This window comes from Macaca mulatta, chromosome 10, assembly GCF_049350105.2.
Source record: "Macaca mulatta isolate MMU2019108-1 chromosome 10, T2T-MMU8v2.0, whole genome shotgun sequence".
In the NCBI taxonomy this organism is placed as follows: Eukaryota; Metazoa; Chordata; class Mammalia; order Primates; family Cercopithecidae; genus Macaca; species Macaca mulatta.
In genome coordinates this window covers 102359264-102373839 of record NC_133415.1, presented here as the reverse complement: position 1 = coordinate 102373839, position 14576 = coordinate 102359264, and the positions used below count along the sequence as shown (strand labels likewise).

Genomic DNA, 14576 nt, shown 5'->3' with positions numbered 1-14576 from the left:
TCCTCTGTCCTCACCTTGTAGCCCTGGCCTCCCCTCCTCCCACCTACCTCTCTGCTGCCCCTTGAGCAGGTCAGGCACGCTCTCTCTTTGTGGGCTTTGCTGTTTCTGTTCCCTTGCCTGGGAATGCTGTTCTCCACATATCTGCGTGGCTCCCACCCCACTTCGTTCAAGCCCCATCGTGAGCGCCACCTGCTCAGAGAGGTCTTTCTTGAGTCCCATTTTCATGATGGCTCTCTCCCGTGACCCCACTCGGTTCAGCTTTATTTTTCTTTATGTCTCTAGCGCCGCCTGTGGGTCTTGGGTGTATTTACATATGGGATTATCCTGTCTTCAGCCGTGCTGTTTTGATATGAAACTGCCGGCTTTACTTCCACAGAGCAAAACCTTGTGGTCCTCTGGGTTTACTTTTTCTTTTTATTTTCTTTTCCTTTATTTTATTTTATTTTATTTTATTTATCTTTAAGACGGAATTTCGCTCTGTTGCCCAGGCTGGAATGCAATAATGGCGCGATCTCTGCTCACTGCAACCTCCGCCTCCCAGATTCAAGCTATTCTCCCGCCTCAGCCTCCTGAGTAGCTGGGACTACAGGTGCCCGCCACCATGCCCAGCTAATTTTTTGTATTTTTAGTAGAGAGGGGGTTTCACCATGTTGGCCAGGCTGGTCTCGAACTCCTGACCTCAGGTGGTATAGCAGCCTCAGCCTCCCAAAGTGCTAGGATTACCGTCGTGAGCCACCCCTCCTGGCCAGTTTACTTTTTTGGTTTATTTTTCGTTCCCTGTTTTGGTAGAAATATATGTGCAGGGAAATGGTTCTCTGAGTTAGGAAAAAACAACAGTGCAAGTGTGATGGTAAATGACGACCAGTGTCAACTGCAGTGTCACCAAGACCACAGGGCCTTGGGAGTACCACGATGGCCTGGCGAGCACATGTCTGTCTAAAAGGGGCGGCTGCAACTCTGCTCCTGCCAGGTTTCCAGGGGGGACCGCAGGTCAGCCAGGTTCCTTTTTCAAGATGAGACGAGTGGGAAATCCGGATTTTATGTGAGTTTCCCCAAATGTCTGAAGGAAGGTTTAGTTGGTTTTTAGGAGCTCCCTTGATAAAACACATTTGCGGACTGAATCCAGTGTGTGGGCTACACCTTTACAACTTCTGCCACCACTGTGCAGGTGAAGGACAGAGCCCGGACCACGCAGGCCTCTCTCAGCCCCCACCCACCCTCATTCCTGCTTCTATTCTCTCTTCATCTGGGGAAACCCCTCTCCTGAGAGATCCCGGTCCCTGGTCTTTGTCTGCACAGGGACCCAGGAGCTCAAGGGGAGGGTGAGAAGGTAAGGCCCTGGGGCTTTGGTTGCGTCTCTCTTTTGCAACTCTCTGCTGAGGCCGCAGCCCTACTCACCTTGAGGACAAAATGAAAACCTGCAGTTTCCCTCCCAGGACTGAGGTCAGCAGGCTGGGCTGGGGCTGGACTCCTGGGGCAGCCAAAGGGGGCTGGAGGTGAAGGCGTGTTCTCTGAGCGTGGTCCTGTGTGTGCATACGCGTAAGTGTGCCTCAGTGAGAGTACATGCTAGCTCCCGTGTCTTACTCTTTTTCACACCTGACCAGGTCCTGACCTCCTTCTCAGGCCTCCCAGAGCCCCTCAGGTCAAGCAGAACCTTCTCACTGTTGCAAATGCCCTGCCCTGCGTGACCAGCTCTGACAGCCCCAGGCCCTGCCACCCTCTGCCTCACACCCCAGCTCCAGTGCCTGGACCAGCCACACCTGGCACCTCTCCCACCAGGCACGGTTGCACCCTCAGCTCTGGGCCTTTGCACAGGCTGTGCCTGTTGCCTGAACATGTTCCTCTTCTGCTTCCCCCGATCATCCTGCAGATCTCAGCTCAGATCCTCCCTCCTCTAGGAAGTCTTCCCTGAGTCCCTCCCTGGGAGCAGGCATCTCCTCCCCTTCTCTGTGCCCCCACTTCAGCCCCGTCCCCTCGAGCTCTCTGCTGCAGCCTCATCAGTCTCCTTGCTGCTCCCCAGCACCGGGCTCCCTCCTGCCCTAGGACATCACACCTGGTGCTTGCTTTGCTTCCGACCCCTCCCTCTGCTCTGCCCACGGCTGGCTCCTTCTCAGTCTTCAGCTGTCAGCTTAATGCCAGCCCCTCCCTCACCTGGCACCTGATATCGCAGCCCCCGCCCTCGCATCCTGCTACCCAGCTTTGTGTCTGACAGTGCTGCGGGGCACCAGCTGGCGCATGACTCATTTTACTCATCCTCTCGTCCGTTGTCTGTCTCCATGTGCTGAGAGGTCAGCTCCTTGAGGACAGGGATTTTTGTTTTTTTCACTGCCGACTGTTCAGTGCCCAGAATGGTCTCTGGTGCACAGTAGGATTAGTAGGTGCTCATTGGGTGTATGAACGAAGCTTCTGTGAGTAGCTGTGGCCATGTGTGAGTGTCCCAGGAGGACCCCTGACCCTCTGTCTGCCGCCCTCAGAGCCGGCTACCTGACTCTTTACGGAATCGAGGCGCTGCCACGCACCCATCAAAGCCAGGCCCAGGACCGCGTCCATTCAGCTGATGTCTTCCACACCTTCCGCCAGCTCGACCGGCTGCTCCCCAAACTGGCCCGCGGCTCCCTGTCAGTAGGTGAGCACCGTGGGGGCCCCAGTGGGTGATAGGGAGGATGGAAAGACCCAGAGGGGGAGCCCAACTCAAGGTGGAGGACCAGAGGCAACACAGGCGGAAGGACATCCAATGCCCTGGGAGGCAGTAAGAACCCGTCCCTGGGGGTATGCAAGAGTGCAATGGTGGGGAGCCAGGGCTTGGAGGAGAGCTTGGGTTCCTGGTGGAAATTCTGATTCAGCACATTTGGAGTAGGGCCTGAGAATCTCTGTGTATGTGTGTGTTCCTTTTTTTGTTTTAAGGTTTGAGTTGCTTTAAACGTTTTTACAAGTAGTTTGTGCTGATTACAAAAACTTCAAGCCATATAGAATAATTGAGAGGGAAGAATGAAAGAGCACTCCACTTTCTCCCCAGCCTCAGCGCACCACTTCCCTCTGCAACCATCATCACTAGCTTGGAGTACATCCTGGGAGCACTTTCTCTAAACACACACACAGTTATGTGTTATTTTTATTGTTTTTTATTTTTGAGGCTTTTAACTTCTTGTTTTTTACTGAGGTATAATTTATATACAGGAAAGCACACACATCTAAATGCACTGAGAGGTCAGGTGTGGTGGCTCACGCCTATAATCCCAGCACTTTGGGAGGCCGAGGTGGGCAGATCACTTGGGGCCAGGAGTTTGAGATCAGCCTGGTCAACATGGTGAAACCCCATCTCTACTAAAAATACAAAAATTAGCCAGGCATGGTGGCAGACACCTGCAATCCCAGCTGCTCAGGAGGCTGAGGCAGGAGAATAGCTTGAACCTAGGAGTTGGAGGTTGCAGTGAGCTGCAATCATGCCACTGTACTCCAACCTAGGTGACAGAGCCAGACTCTGTCTTAAATAAATAAATAAATAAATAAATAAATAAATAAGTAAGTAAGTAAATGCACTGAGAGGTAGATCTAAACTTTTTATGCTCTTTCCCAGCCAGTATTCACCCCCCGAGGTAGCCACTATACTGGTTTCTTTTACCTCCAATTGGTTTTGCCTGTTCTTCAACTTCCTAGAAATGGAATCACACAGTATATGCCCTTTTATGTCTGGTTTATTTCATCCAGGTTGTTATATGGATCAACAATCCAGTTTTTATTTATTTATTTATTTTTGTCTTAAAAACAATTTTTTTGAGATGGGGTATTGCTATGTTACCTATACTGGTCTTGAACTCCTGGGCTCAAGCAATCCTCCTGCCTTGGCCCCCCAAAGGCAGGGAGTGAGTCACCATGCCTTTTTTTTTTTTTTTTCCGAACCAGGGTCTCACTCTGTCACCCAGGCTGGAGTGCAGTGGTGCAATCTTGGCTCACTGCAGCCTCAATCTCCTGGGATCAAGCAATCCTTCCACCTCAGCTTCTTGAGTAGCTGGGACTACAGGCATGTGCCACTATGCCTGGCTAATTCTTAAATATTTTTGTAGAGATGGGGTCTCACTATGTTTCCCAGGCTGGTCTCCAACTCCTGGGCTCCCACCTTGGCCTCCCAAAGTGTTGGGATTACAGACGTGAGCCACTGTGCCTGGCCAACAACTTGTTCTTTTTATTGCTATATAGTATTTCATTAAATAAATATACCACAATTTGTTTATACATTCCTGGTTGATAGACATTTGAATAGTCCCCAGTTTGGAGCTGTTAGGAAGAGGTTGTTGTGAACATTCTTGAACGTGTCTTTCAGTGCACACATGCATTTCACTTAGCTGTTGGCCTGTGTTTTGTTTTTGTTTTTATTTATTTATTTTTTTTTGAGATGGAGTCTCGCCCTGTTGTCCAGGTTGGAGTGCAGTGGCACAGTCTCAGATCACTGCAACCTCTGCCTCCCAGGTTCAAGCAATTCTCCTGCCTCAGCCTCCTGAGTAGCTGGGATTACAGGCACCACCACACCCGGCTAATTTTTGTATTTTTAGTAGAGACGGCATTTTGCCATGTTGGCCAGGCTGGTCTTAAACTCCTGAGCTCAACAGATCTGCCCGCCTCAGCCTCCCAAAGTGTTGGGGTTACAGGCATGAGCCACCACACATGGCCCGGCCTGTACTTTTATAACTTAGATATATCACACTAGAAGAATTGTTCTACCACTTACAGCTTTCACTCAACTCCCTGTGTACCGTATTTCCACATCGATTTATAGAAATCTACCTCATCTGTTTTTGTGGTTGCAGAGCAGACTCAGTGTTGGTAGTGTCCTGGCTGATTCTGTGTGCAGGGGCCGTAGCAACCACTGGGCGGCGCCATTCCCTGGGCCATGTGCCCCCAACTTCCCTGATGAGCAGAATCCTCTCAGGCCCTTGTTCCTAACATAGGCCCCTCAGCCCCATCCAGGTCATAGGAATCCAGATCTCCAGGGGACAGCCTGGAAAACTGCATGTTTGACAAGTGTCCTGAGAAGGTTGGGAAGTGCTGTGTGTGCTGGGCTCAGAGACTTGCAGCACAGGCCTGGATTCGAATTCCTACGCTGCTGCTTCCTTGCTGGTGACTTGGAGCAAGTTACTTCTACTTGCCTCAGTTCCTTTCTCTGGAGGGACTGTGGAGGGGAGTGGCTAAGACAGAGTCTGGGCTCTGAGGGCTTGAAGAGCTTTACCGGCTCCCCATCCCTGCATCTGTGTGTTCTCTCTGTGCCTCAGTGAGCTCATCTGTAAAATGGGAGGAACAGCAAGATCTTCCTAGAGGGCAGCTGTTAGAATTGGTTGAGGTAACAAGAAAAAGCATTGTGGCCGCGTGCAGTGGCTCATGCCTGTAATCCCAGCACTTTGGGAGGCCGTGGCAGGTGGATCACCTGAGGTCAGGAGTTCAAGACCAGCCTGGCCAACATGGCGAAACTGTCTCTACTAAATATACAAAAAAATTAGCTGGGTGTGGTGGCGGGCACCTGTAATCTCAGCTACCCAGGAAGCTGAGGTAGGAGAATTGCTAGAACCCTGCGGGCGGAGGTTGCACTGAGCCAAGATTGTGCCACTGCACTCCAGCCTGGGCGACAGAAAAAGAAAAGAAAAAGAAAAAGCACTGTTTACTGAGCACTTACTATGTGCCAGATACGAGGTTAAGCCTTGTCATAGTCAATGCTCAAACACTTCATCGCCCATTTCCTTTTGCTTATATATGTTTAAAAGCCAAACTTTAACGCATTATTGATTTTGTTTACATTATGAGAGAAACAATCTTGTGGTTAACAATTCAGAGTTATAGGTTGTATAAAATATAATACCCCTTCTTCCAAGCCCAGCTTCCTGTGAAACCAGTGTTAGCATGATGATATTATCCCTTCACAGTATTTTGTATGTTCTCACAACTAGAGATAAATGCACATCTACACATCTACACATACACATCTACACATCTACAGTGTCTCTGTGTTTACAAAGAAAAATTGTATCTATTATTTGCAACCCGTTTTCAACCTAACAATATAGCTGTACATTCTTCTCTGTTGATATAAACAACTTTTAGAGATACTAGCTGATGCAATTAAACAAGAGAAACCAATTATAGACATCAGAATGGGTAAAGAAGAAGTAAAACTATTCTTATTTGCAGATGATCTGATATTGTACCCAGAGAACCCCAGAAAATCAATAATAAAATAACTCCAGCAATAAATGAATCCAGCAAAGTAGAAGGATATGAAATTGACATTAAAAATACAAGACATCTGGCCAAGCACAGTGGCTCATGCCTATAATCCCAGCACTTTGGGAGGCTGAGACAGGTAGATCACTTGAGGTCACGAGTTTACGACCAGCCTGGCCAACATGGCGAAACCCCATCTCTACCAAAGATACAAAAAAATTAGCCAGGCATGGTGGCACACGCCTATAATCCCAGCTACTTGGGAGGCTGAGGTGGGAGGATCACTTGAGCCTGGGAGATGGAGGTTACAGTGAGCCAAGATAGCGCCACTGCACTGCAGCCCGGGCGACAGAGTGAGACTCTGTCTCAAAACAAAAACAAACACAAAAAACCAAGACATTTTTTTAGCCCTCACTTGGCTGTTTCAGTAGTTAGCCATTTCCCTCTGATAGATGTCAATATTCTGTCTGTCTTTCTTTTTGCTTTTATACCATTTCATTGTACTTGTATCTATTCTACCATCTGGTGATTTCATTTCTCTCCACCCACTTCTTAGAAGTGGTTTTGCCAGGTCAAAGGCCCTATACATTGAATTTTTATCTGCTTCTGCCACGTCATTTCCAAAACCACAGAGCAATTCATCCACCTACCTAATGGGAAGAAATCTGTTCCACCAGATGCCATCAGTCTTTCCATTTGTTTGCTAATCTGATGGGCAGAGGTGGGTAACTTATTGTTTTAATTTGCATGTTGCTACAACCTTGCCAATATGCAGTTATCAGCCTTTAAATAATTTCCAATCTGATGGAAAAAAGGACATCTGACTCTATATGGCATATCCCTTACTACTGTGATGAAACATCTCTGTGTGTGTTTGGTTTTTTCTTTGTTGTTGTTGTTGTTTTCAAACAGGGTCTCGCTCTGTTGCCCAGACTGGAGTGCAGTGGCGAGATCTCGCTCACTGCAACCTTGACCTCCCAGGCTCAAGCGATCCTCCCAACTCAGCCTCCCGAGTAGCTGGGACTACAGGCACATGCCACTGGGCCTGGCTGACTTTTGTATTTTTTGTGTTTCAGTAGCCGTTTGCAATTCTTCTTTATGAGTCGGCTGTTTGTGTCCTTAATTATCTTTGTAGAGGGACTCATTTGATCTTACCGAATCTTGCCATCCATGCTGGAAGGTTGTTATTAACATATCCATATTGCAGATAAGGAAACTGAGGCTCAGAGAGGTGAGATCACTTGTCATAGACCTGCAGCTGGTAGGTGGAAACTTGGTCTGTCTGGCTGCAAAATCCTGTGCATAAAGCACCTGCCATATCCTAGCACTGATTGCTTCCCCAGGAAAAATTGGGTTTCTCCATTACCATTTCCTCCATACAGATGCTCCAGAGGAGTCTGGTTAGACACAGAGGAACTACCCCCATTACTCTGGGAGCAGCCCTGGGCTGGCTATAGGAAGGATGCATTTCTCAGTGTGAGCAGCAGGTGGCAATGTGGGACGGTGATTTCTCATCTTAGTTGGCACCAAAGGCATATGGGCAAAGCAGCCCCCAAACCTTGCTGTGGGGTGCTTGGAGCATTGCAGCCTCTTTTGGCAGAACCTGCTGAAACATAAAATAAAATGCACATTCCTTTGATCCTGTACTTCCACTTCTAGGAATTTATCCTACAGAAATGCTTGCACATTTCTACAGGTACACAAACATATTCATTCACATTGCTTTTAATTGCAAATGCTAGAAACAATTTAAAGTCCATCAGTAAGGGCTGACTAAATAAATTATGCATTCATCTAAAGGCCATCTATGCATCTAAAACAGAGTGGGACATACTGGTAGTGAATGAAATCTACTGTCACAAAGAGCAAGGTGCAGGCAGAGGGTATACTATGTCACTATATATACAGATTCAAGCAATTCTCCTGCCTCAGTCTGCCGAGTAGCTGGGATTACAGGCATGCACCACCACACCTGGATAATGTTTTTGTACTTTTAGTAGAGATGGGGTTTTGCCATGTTGGCCAGGCTGGTCTCGAACTCCTGACCTCAAGTGATCTGCCTGCTTCAGCCTCCCAAAGTGCTAGGATTACAGGTGTAAGCCACCACACCTGGCCATTTTTTAAAATGTGGGAGTATGTATAGATTTTTGCCTTTGGGAAGGCTGAGAAGGGGTGGAGAGAAAATAATTTTTTACAATATGTGGATTTGAACTCTTAGACTCTTTATTTTTCTTATTTTTTTCTGTATACATACATTATTCTTCCTTCACTTTTAAAGTATAAATATATTTTAAAAGAAAGTTAATCCTTTGAGGACACTTACACCATTGAGTCTGGTGTTTCTCACACAGTAGGGCAGGGGACAGTTAAACAGGCCCCCAAGCTAAGCATAGTGCTTCTGTCTGGAACATTTATTTTACTGGATTATTTTGGGGGCTGTTTATTTGAACATTGTTTTGAGGAAAAAGGCATTCTTATATCAAAGAATCAGAGTCTGATGCAAAACTCTCTGATGCATTTCAAAGGTAAAACCCAAGACTTTAAAGACATGTCTCTCTTGGGGACCTCTCTGCACTATGCCCCCAAATCTAGAGGGCCTAGAGGGGTTTCCCAGAAAAAACTTGAGAAGTACTCCAGTCCGGATCCTCAGTTTTTGGATGAGGAGACTGAGGTCCAGAGACAGGCAGGGGCTCAGCCGAGGCTACATAGCATGGGGACTCTGGGATTTAAGCCAGATACACCAATCTGGTTTAAATTGGTGGGCTGCCAATCACCGTGGGCCTGGCAGCCCTGATTCATGGCATCAAGTCATTGCACCAATAAGAAATACCTCATAATAATGGAGAGAATGTAGCCAGTAGCATTTTACAAACCTCTACCGATACCAAGTGTGTTCTGTGTGTGATCTTTCTGAATCCCCCTAACCATTCTGTGAGCTAGCTGGCCCCCATTTTACACATGGGGGAAATTGAGGCTCAGAGATGCAAAGTGACTTGGCCAAGGTCATCTTGCTAGGAAGGAAAGAGCTGGGATTTCAGTGCCCTCTGTCTTCTAACTTTGTGCTCTGTATTTCACAATTTATTATTATTTCTTAATTATAGAAGCAATTCATGAACATGTTCTCCTTGGGCTAATAATCTGCTAACACTCGGTAAGATTTGTTATTTAATAATATAGCTGCTTATTAGGTCTGTGTCAGGCATCTCTGTGCTTTAGATGTTAACACCTTCGATCTATGTATAACCCTCTGTGGTGGGTACTTTTATTATCCCAATTTACAGGCAAGAAAACTGAGGTGCTGAGAGATGAAGTGACTTGTTCAAGGTCAGGCATTCTGCTACAGAGCTGGGCCTCTTAACTGGGCTCCCCTGACTTTTGTAAAAAAAAAAAAATTGCATATTACAAAAAGGAAAATTCTTTTTTGACCACATTCCCTCTAAATCTATCCCTAGGTAACTATTGCTATCAGTTTGGTGTTATCCTTCTAGAACAGTGCTGTACATAGACATATAATAGGAATCACATTTGTAATTTAAAAGTTTATATTAGACACATTAAAAAAGAAAAAATAGAGGTGAAATCTATTTTAATACTACATTTTATTTAAGCCAATATATCTAAAACATTATTAGTATTTCAGCATGTAACCAATGTTAAACGTTGTTAATAAGGTATTTTACATTTTGTTTCTCATGCTGACTCTGGAATCCAGTGTCTGCTCTACCCTATATTAAATGTGGCTGCGTTTGAGCCAGCCCCATTTCAGTGCTCCGTAACCCCCTGGGGCTTGTGGCCACTCTGTTGCCCAAGGCTCACCTGCAGGGCCCCAGGTTGAGCCACCAAGCTCAGTTTTCCAGAATCTTCTCTTCCTCACTCCCATATGCACTGACTCCTTGAATCTCTACAGTATGTGATGTTTCACTGGAAATTATTTTTTGGGGGTTTGCCAGATTTTCTATTATTTTATTTTAAAAATTATTTCACATGGTTTAAACATTAAAAATATAAAGTAGATTATAAACCACATACCCGATACGGAGTTAAAATCCAAAATATATAAGGAACTCATACAACTCAATACCAAAAAATCCAAATAACAGCCGGGCGCAGTGGCTCATGCCTGTAATCCCAGCACTTTGGGAGGCCGAGGCGCTCGGATCACGAGGTCAAGAGATTGAGACCATGCTGGCCAACATGGTGAAACCCTGTCTCTACTAAAAAATATAAAAATTAGCTGGGTGTGGTGGTGCGTGCCTGTAGTCCCAGCTACTCCGGAGGCTGAGGCAGGAGAATTACCTGAACCCGGCAGGTGGAGGTTGCAGTGAGCCGAGATCACACCACCACACTCCAGCCTGATGACAGCACGACTCCGCCTCAAAAAAAAAAAAAAAAAAAAAAAATCCAAATAACCTGACTGCAAAATGAACAAAGGACCAGAACAGGCATTTTTCCCGAAGAAGACATACAAATGGCAACAGGTATGATAAGGTGTTCAATATCACTACGCATCGGGAAAATGCAAATCAAAATCACAAGGAGATACCACCACACACCCGTTAGAAATGTCGAAAGATGACAAGTGTTGGCAAGGATGTGGAGAAAAGAGAACTCTTTTGCACTGTTGGTGGGAATGTAAATTGGTATAGCCATCATGGAGAACAGTAGGGAAGTTCCTACAAAATCAAAACTAGAGCTACCACATCATCCAGCAATCTCTCTTTTAGGTATATATTAGAAGGAAACGAACTCACTATCTTGAAGAGATATCTCACACCTCCATTTCATTGCAGCGTTATTCACAACAGCTGAGACACAGACACAAACTAAGTGTCCATCAGTGGATGAACAGATACAGAGATAGTGGTACAATGCCCCCCTCAACCTCAGGGGATATGTTCCAAGACCCCCAGTGGATGCCAGGAACCAAGGGTGGTACTGAACCCTGTATATACTGTTTTGTGTTATACGTAGAGAACTATGACAGAATTTAATTTTTTTTTTTTTTTTGAGATGGAGTTTTGCTCTTGTCACCCAGGCTGGAGTGCAATGGTGCAATCTTGGCTCACCACAACCTCCGCCTCCCAGGTTCAAGCTATTCTCCTCCTCAGCCTCCCGAGTAGCTGAGATTACAGGCATGCACCACCACACCTGGCTAATTTTGTATTTTTAGTAGAGATGGGGTTTCTCCATGTTGATCAGGCTAGTCTCGAACTCCCGACATCAGGTCATCCGCCTGCCTTGGCCTCCCAAACTGCTGGGATTACAGGCATGAGCCACCACCCCCGGCCCTGATGGAGTTTAATTTATAAATGAGGCACAGTAGGGGATTAACAACATAGTAATAAAATGAAACCAATTATAACAATATACTGTAATAAAAACAAAATAAGGGTTACTTTAACACAAGTCCTACCATATCATGACGGTTGATGTGATAACCGAGACGGTGGCTCCTGAGTGACTAATGGGCAGGTGTGGTCTGCAGCGTGGATGCGCTGGACAGAGGGATGATTCACGTCCTAGGCAAGACGGAGCAGGATGGCACAAGAGTTCATCATGCTACGCAGACTGGCATGCGATTTCAAACTTAGGGATTGTTTATGTCTTGAGTTTTTCATTTAATATTCTTGGACCATGGTTGACCATGGGTAACGGAAACCTTGGAAAGTGAAACTGTGGATAAGACAGGACTGCTGTGTGTGTAAATACACGATAGAATGTTATTCAGCCATAAAAAGGGAGAAATCCTGCCATTTGTAACAATATGGATGAACCTGGAAGACATTATTGTAAGTGAAATAAGCCAGACACAGAAAATCAAATACTGCAAGATGTCATTTGTATGTGGGAGCTAAGAAAGTTGAATTCAGAGGAACAGTGGAATAGTGGTTACCGGGGCTCAGGAGGTGTTGGTTGAGGGTATAAACTTTGAGTTATAAGATGAATTAGTAGTTAGTAACGATGTATTGTATACTTGAAATTTGCTAAGAGTGTGGATCTTAAGTGTTCTCACCATGCATGCACATGTGAGCGTGCATGTAACTACCTGAGGTGATGGATATGCTAATTAGCTTGATTGTGGCAATCATTTCACACAGTATATGTGTATCAAAACATCATGTTGTACAACTTAAATAAGAATTTTCATTTGTCAATTATACCTCAGTAAGGCTGGAAAAAAATTAATAACAGTGTTAAGTCTCCTTCCTTTTCTTGTCACACCCCCTTCCACCAATTTCCACTGCTCATAATCGATTCGTTTTATTAGTTTCGAATGGATCCTTCTAGAGTTCCTTCAGACAAGTGCAAGTGAATGTGACTATATTCTTATTTTTCTTTTTTTCCACAAATGCTTAATAAACATGTGGTTGCTGGCACTTTGCTTTGTGCTAACAACATATCATAGCAATAGATAACTCTCGGGTAAGGTTTAGTGTGTCCTCTGCACTGCTCTAAGGGATATACAAGTGTAAACTGATTTGATTCGTGATCCAATCACTGCTATATATATATATATAATTTTGTTTTTGAGAGAGAATCTTGCTCTATTGTCCAGGCTGGAGTGCAGTGGTGCAATCTCTGCTCACTGCAGCCTCCCCTTCCTGGGTTCAAGTGATTCTCCTGCCCCAGCCTCCTGAGTAGCTGGGACTACAGGTGCCCACCACCATGCCTGGCTAATTTTTGTATTTTTGTATTTTTGTTAGAGATGGGGTTTCGCCATGTTGGTCAGGCTGGTCTTGAACTCCTGACCTCAGGTGATCTGCCCGTCTTGGCCTCCCAAAGTGCTGGGATTATAGGAGTGAGCCACTGCACCCAGCCTACTGCTATATTTTTATCCTGTGTTTTTTGCCAGGCAGGACAGAGCAGGATGGCACAAGATTTCAACACACTACTCAGAACAGCATGTAATTTAAAACCTATGACTGTTTATGTCCAGAATTTTTCATTTAGTATTTTTGGACCATCGTTGACCATGGGTAACTGAAACCTTGGAATTCAAATTCTTTTGTATTTTGAGTATCGCTTTGTCACCCAGGCTGGTGTGCAGTGGCTCTATCTCAGCTCACTGCAACCTCCACCTCCCAGGTTCAAGCGATTCTCCTGCCTCAGCCTCCCGAGTAACTGGGATTACAGTTGCCCGCCACCATGCCCGGCTAATTTTTTTTGTATTTTTAGTAGAGACGGGGTTTCACCATGTTGGCCAGGCTGGCTTCAAACTCCTGACCTCAGGTGATCTGCCCACCTTGGCCTCCCAAAGTATTGGGATTACAGGTGTGAGCCACCGCGCCCGGCTGGAATCTAAATTCTTTGTTATACAACACTATCTTTGACTCATTTTTGCCAAATGACCTTCATATACCTTTTAAAAAAAAACTGTGCTAAAATAATATATAACATAAAATATACTATTTTAACCATTTTAATTGTACAATTCAGTGGCAGTAAATACATTCACAATGTTGTATAACCATGCCATTATCTATTTCCAGAAACTTTTCATTATTCTAAACAAAAGCTTTGTGCCCATTAAACAAAATTCTCCACCTGCCTTTCCTCCCAGCCTGATATATCTTCTATTCTACTTTCTGTCTCTGAATTTCCTGTTCTAGGAATCTCATGTAAGTGGCATCATACAATATTTGTCCTTTTGTGTCTGGCTTATTTCGCTTAGCATAATATTTTCAAGGTTCATCCATGTTGTAGTATGTGTCAGAATATCTATTTCTTTTTTTTTTTTTTTTTTTTTTTTTGGAGACAGAGTCTTGCTAGGCTGGAGTGCAGTGTTGCTCACTACAATCTCCGCCTCCCGGGTTCAAGCTATTCTCATGCCTCAGTTTCCTGAGTAGCTGGGATTACAGGTACATGTCACTACGCCTGGCTAATTTTTTTTTTTTTTTTTTTTTTTTTGTATTTTGGTAGAGACAGGGTTTCATCATGTTGCCTAGGCTGGTCTCTAACTCTTGAGCTCAGGAAATCTGCCCGCCTTGGCCTCCCAAGGTGCTAGGATTGCAGGCATGAGCTACCACGCCTGGCATATGTGTCAGAATTTCATGCCTTTTAAAGACTGAATACATTGTGTGTATATACTGCATTCTATTTATCCAGTCACCTATCAACCAACACCTGGGTTGTTTCCGCCTTTTGGCTACTGTGAATAATGCTGCTACGAACATTGGTGCATGAGTATCTGTTTGAGTCTCTGGTTTCAGTTCTTTGGGGTATATACCTAGAACTAGAATTACTGGATCATATGGTAATTCTTTAACTTTCTGAGGAACTGCTAAACTCTTTTTCATAGCAACTGCAGTATTTTACATTCCCACCAGCAATGCATAAGGGTTTCAATTTCTCCACATCCTCACCAT

General features: G+C 45.1%; 1 protein-coding gene across 2 annotated transcripts in view; it reads left to right on the top strand.

The window, feature by feature from the left end:
* The window catches only part of PTGIS (prostaglandin I2 synthase), a 68221-nt gene that overhangs the window by 31290 nt on the left and 22355 nt on the right, over positions 1-14576 (top strand). For both annotated transcript variants that reach the window (XM_001098575.5, XM_077951981.1), the window contains exon 5: positions 2475-2626. In XM_001098575.5, the coding sequence (XP_001098575.3) occupies positions 2475-2626 (152 nt within the window). The remainder of the gene's footprint in view (positions 1-2474; positions 2627-14576) is intronic.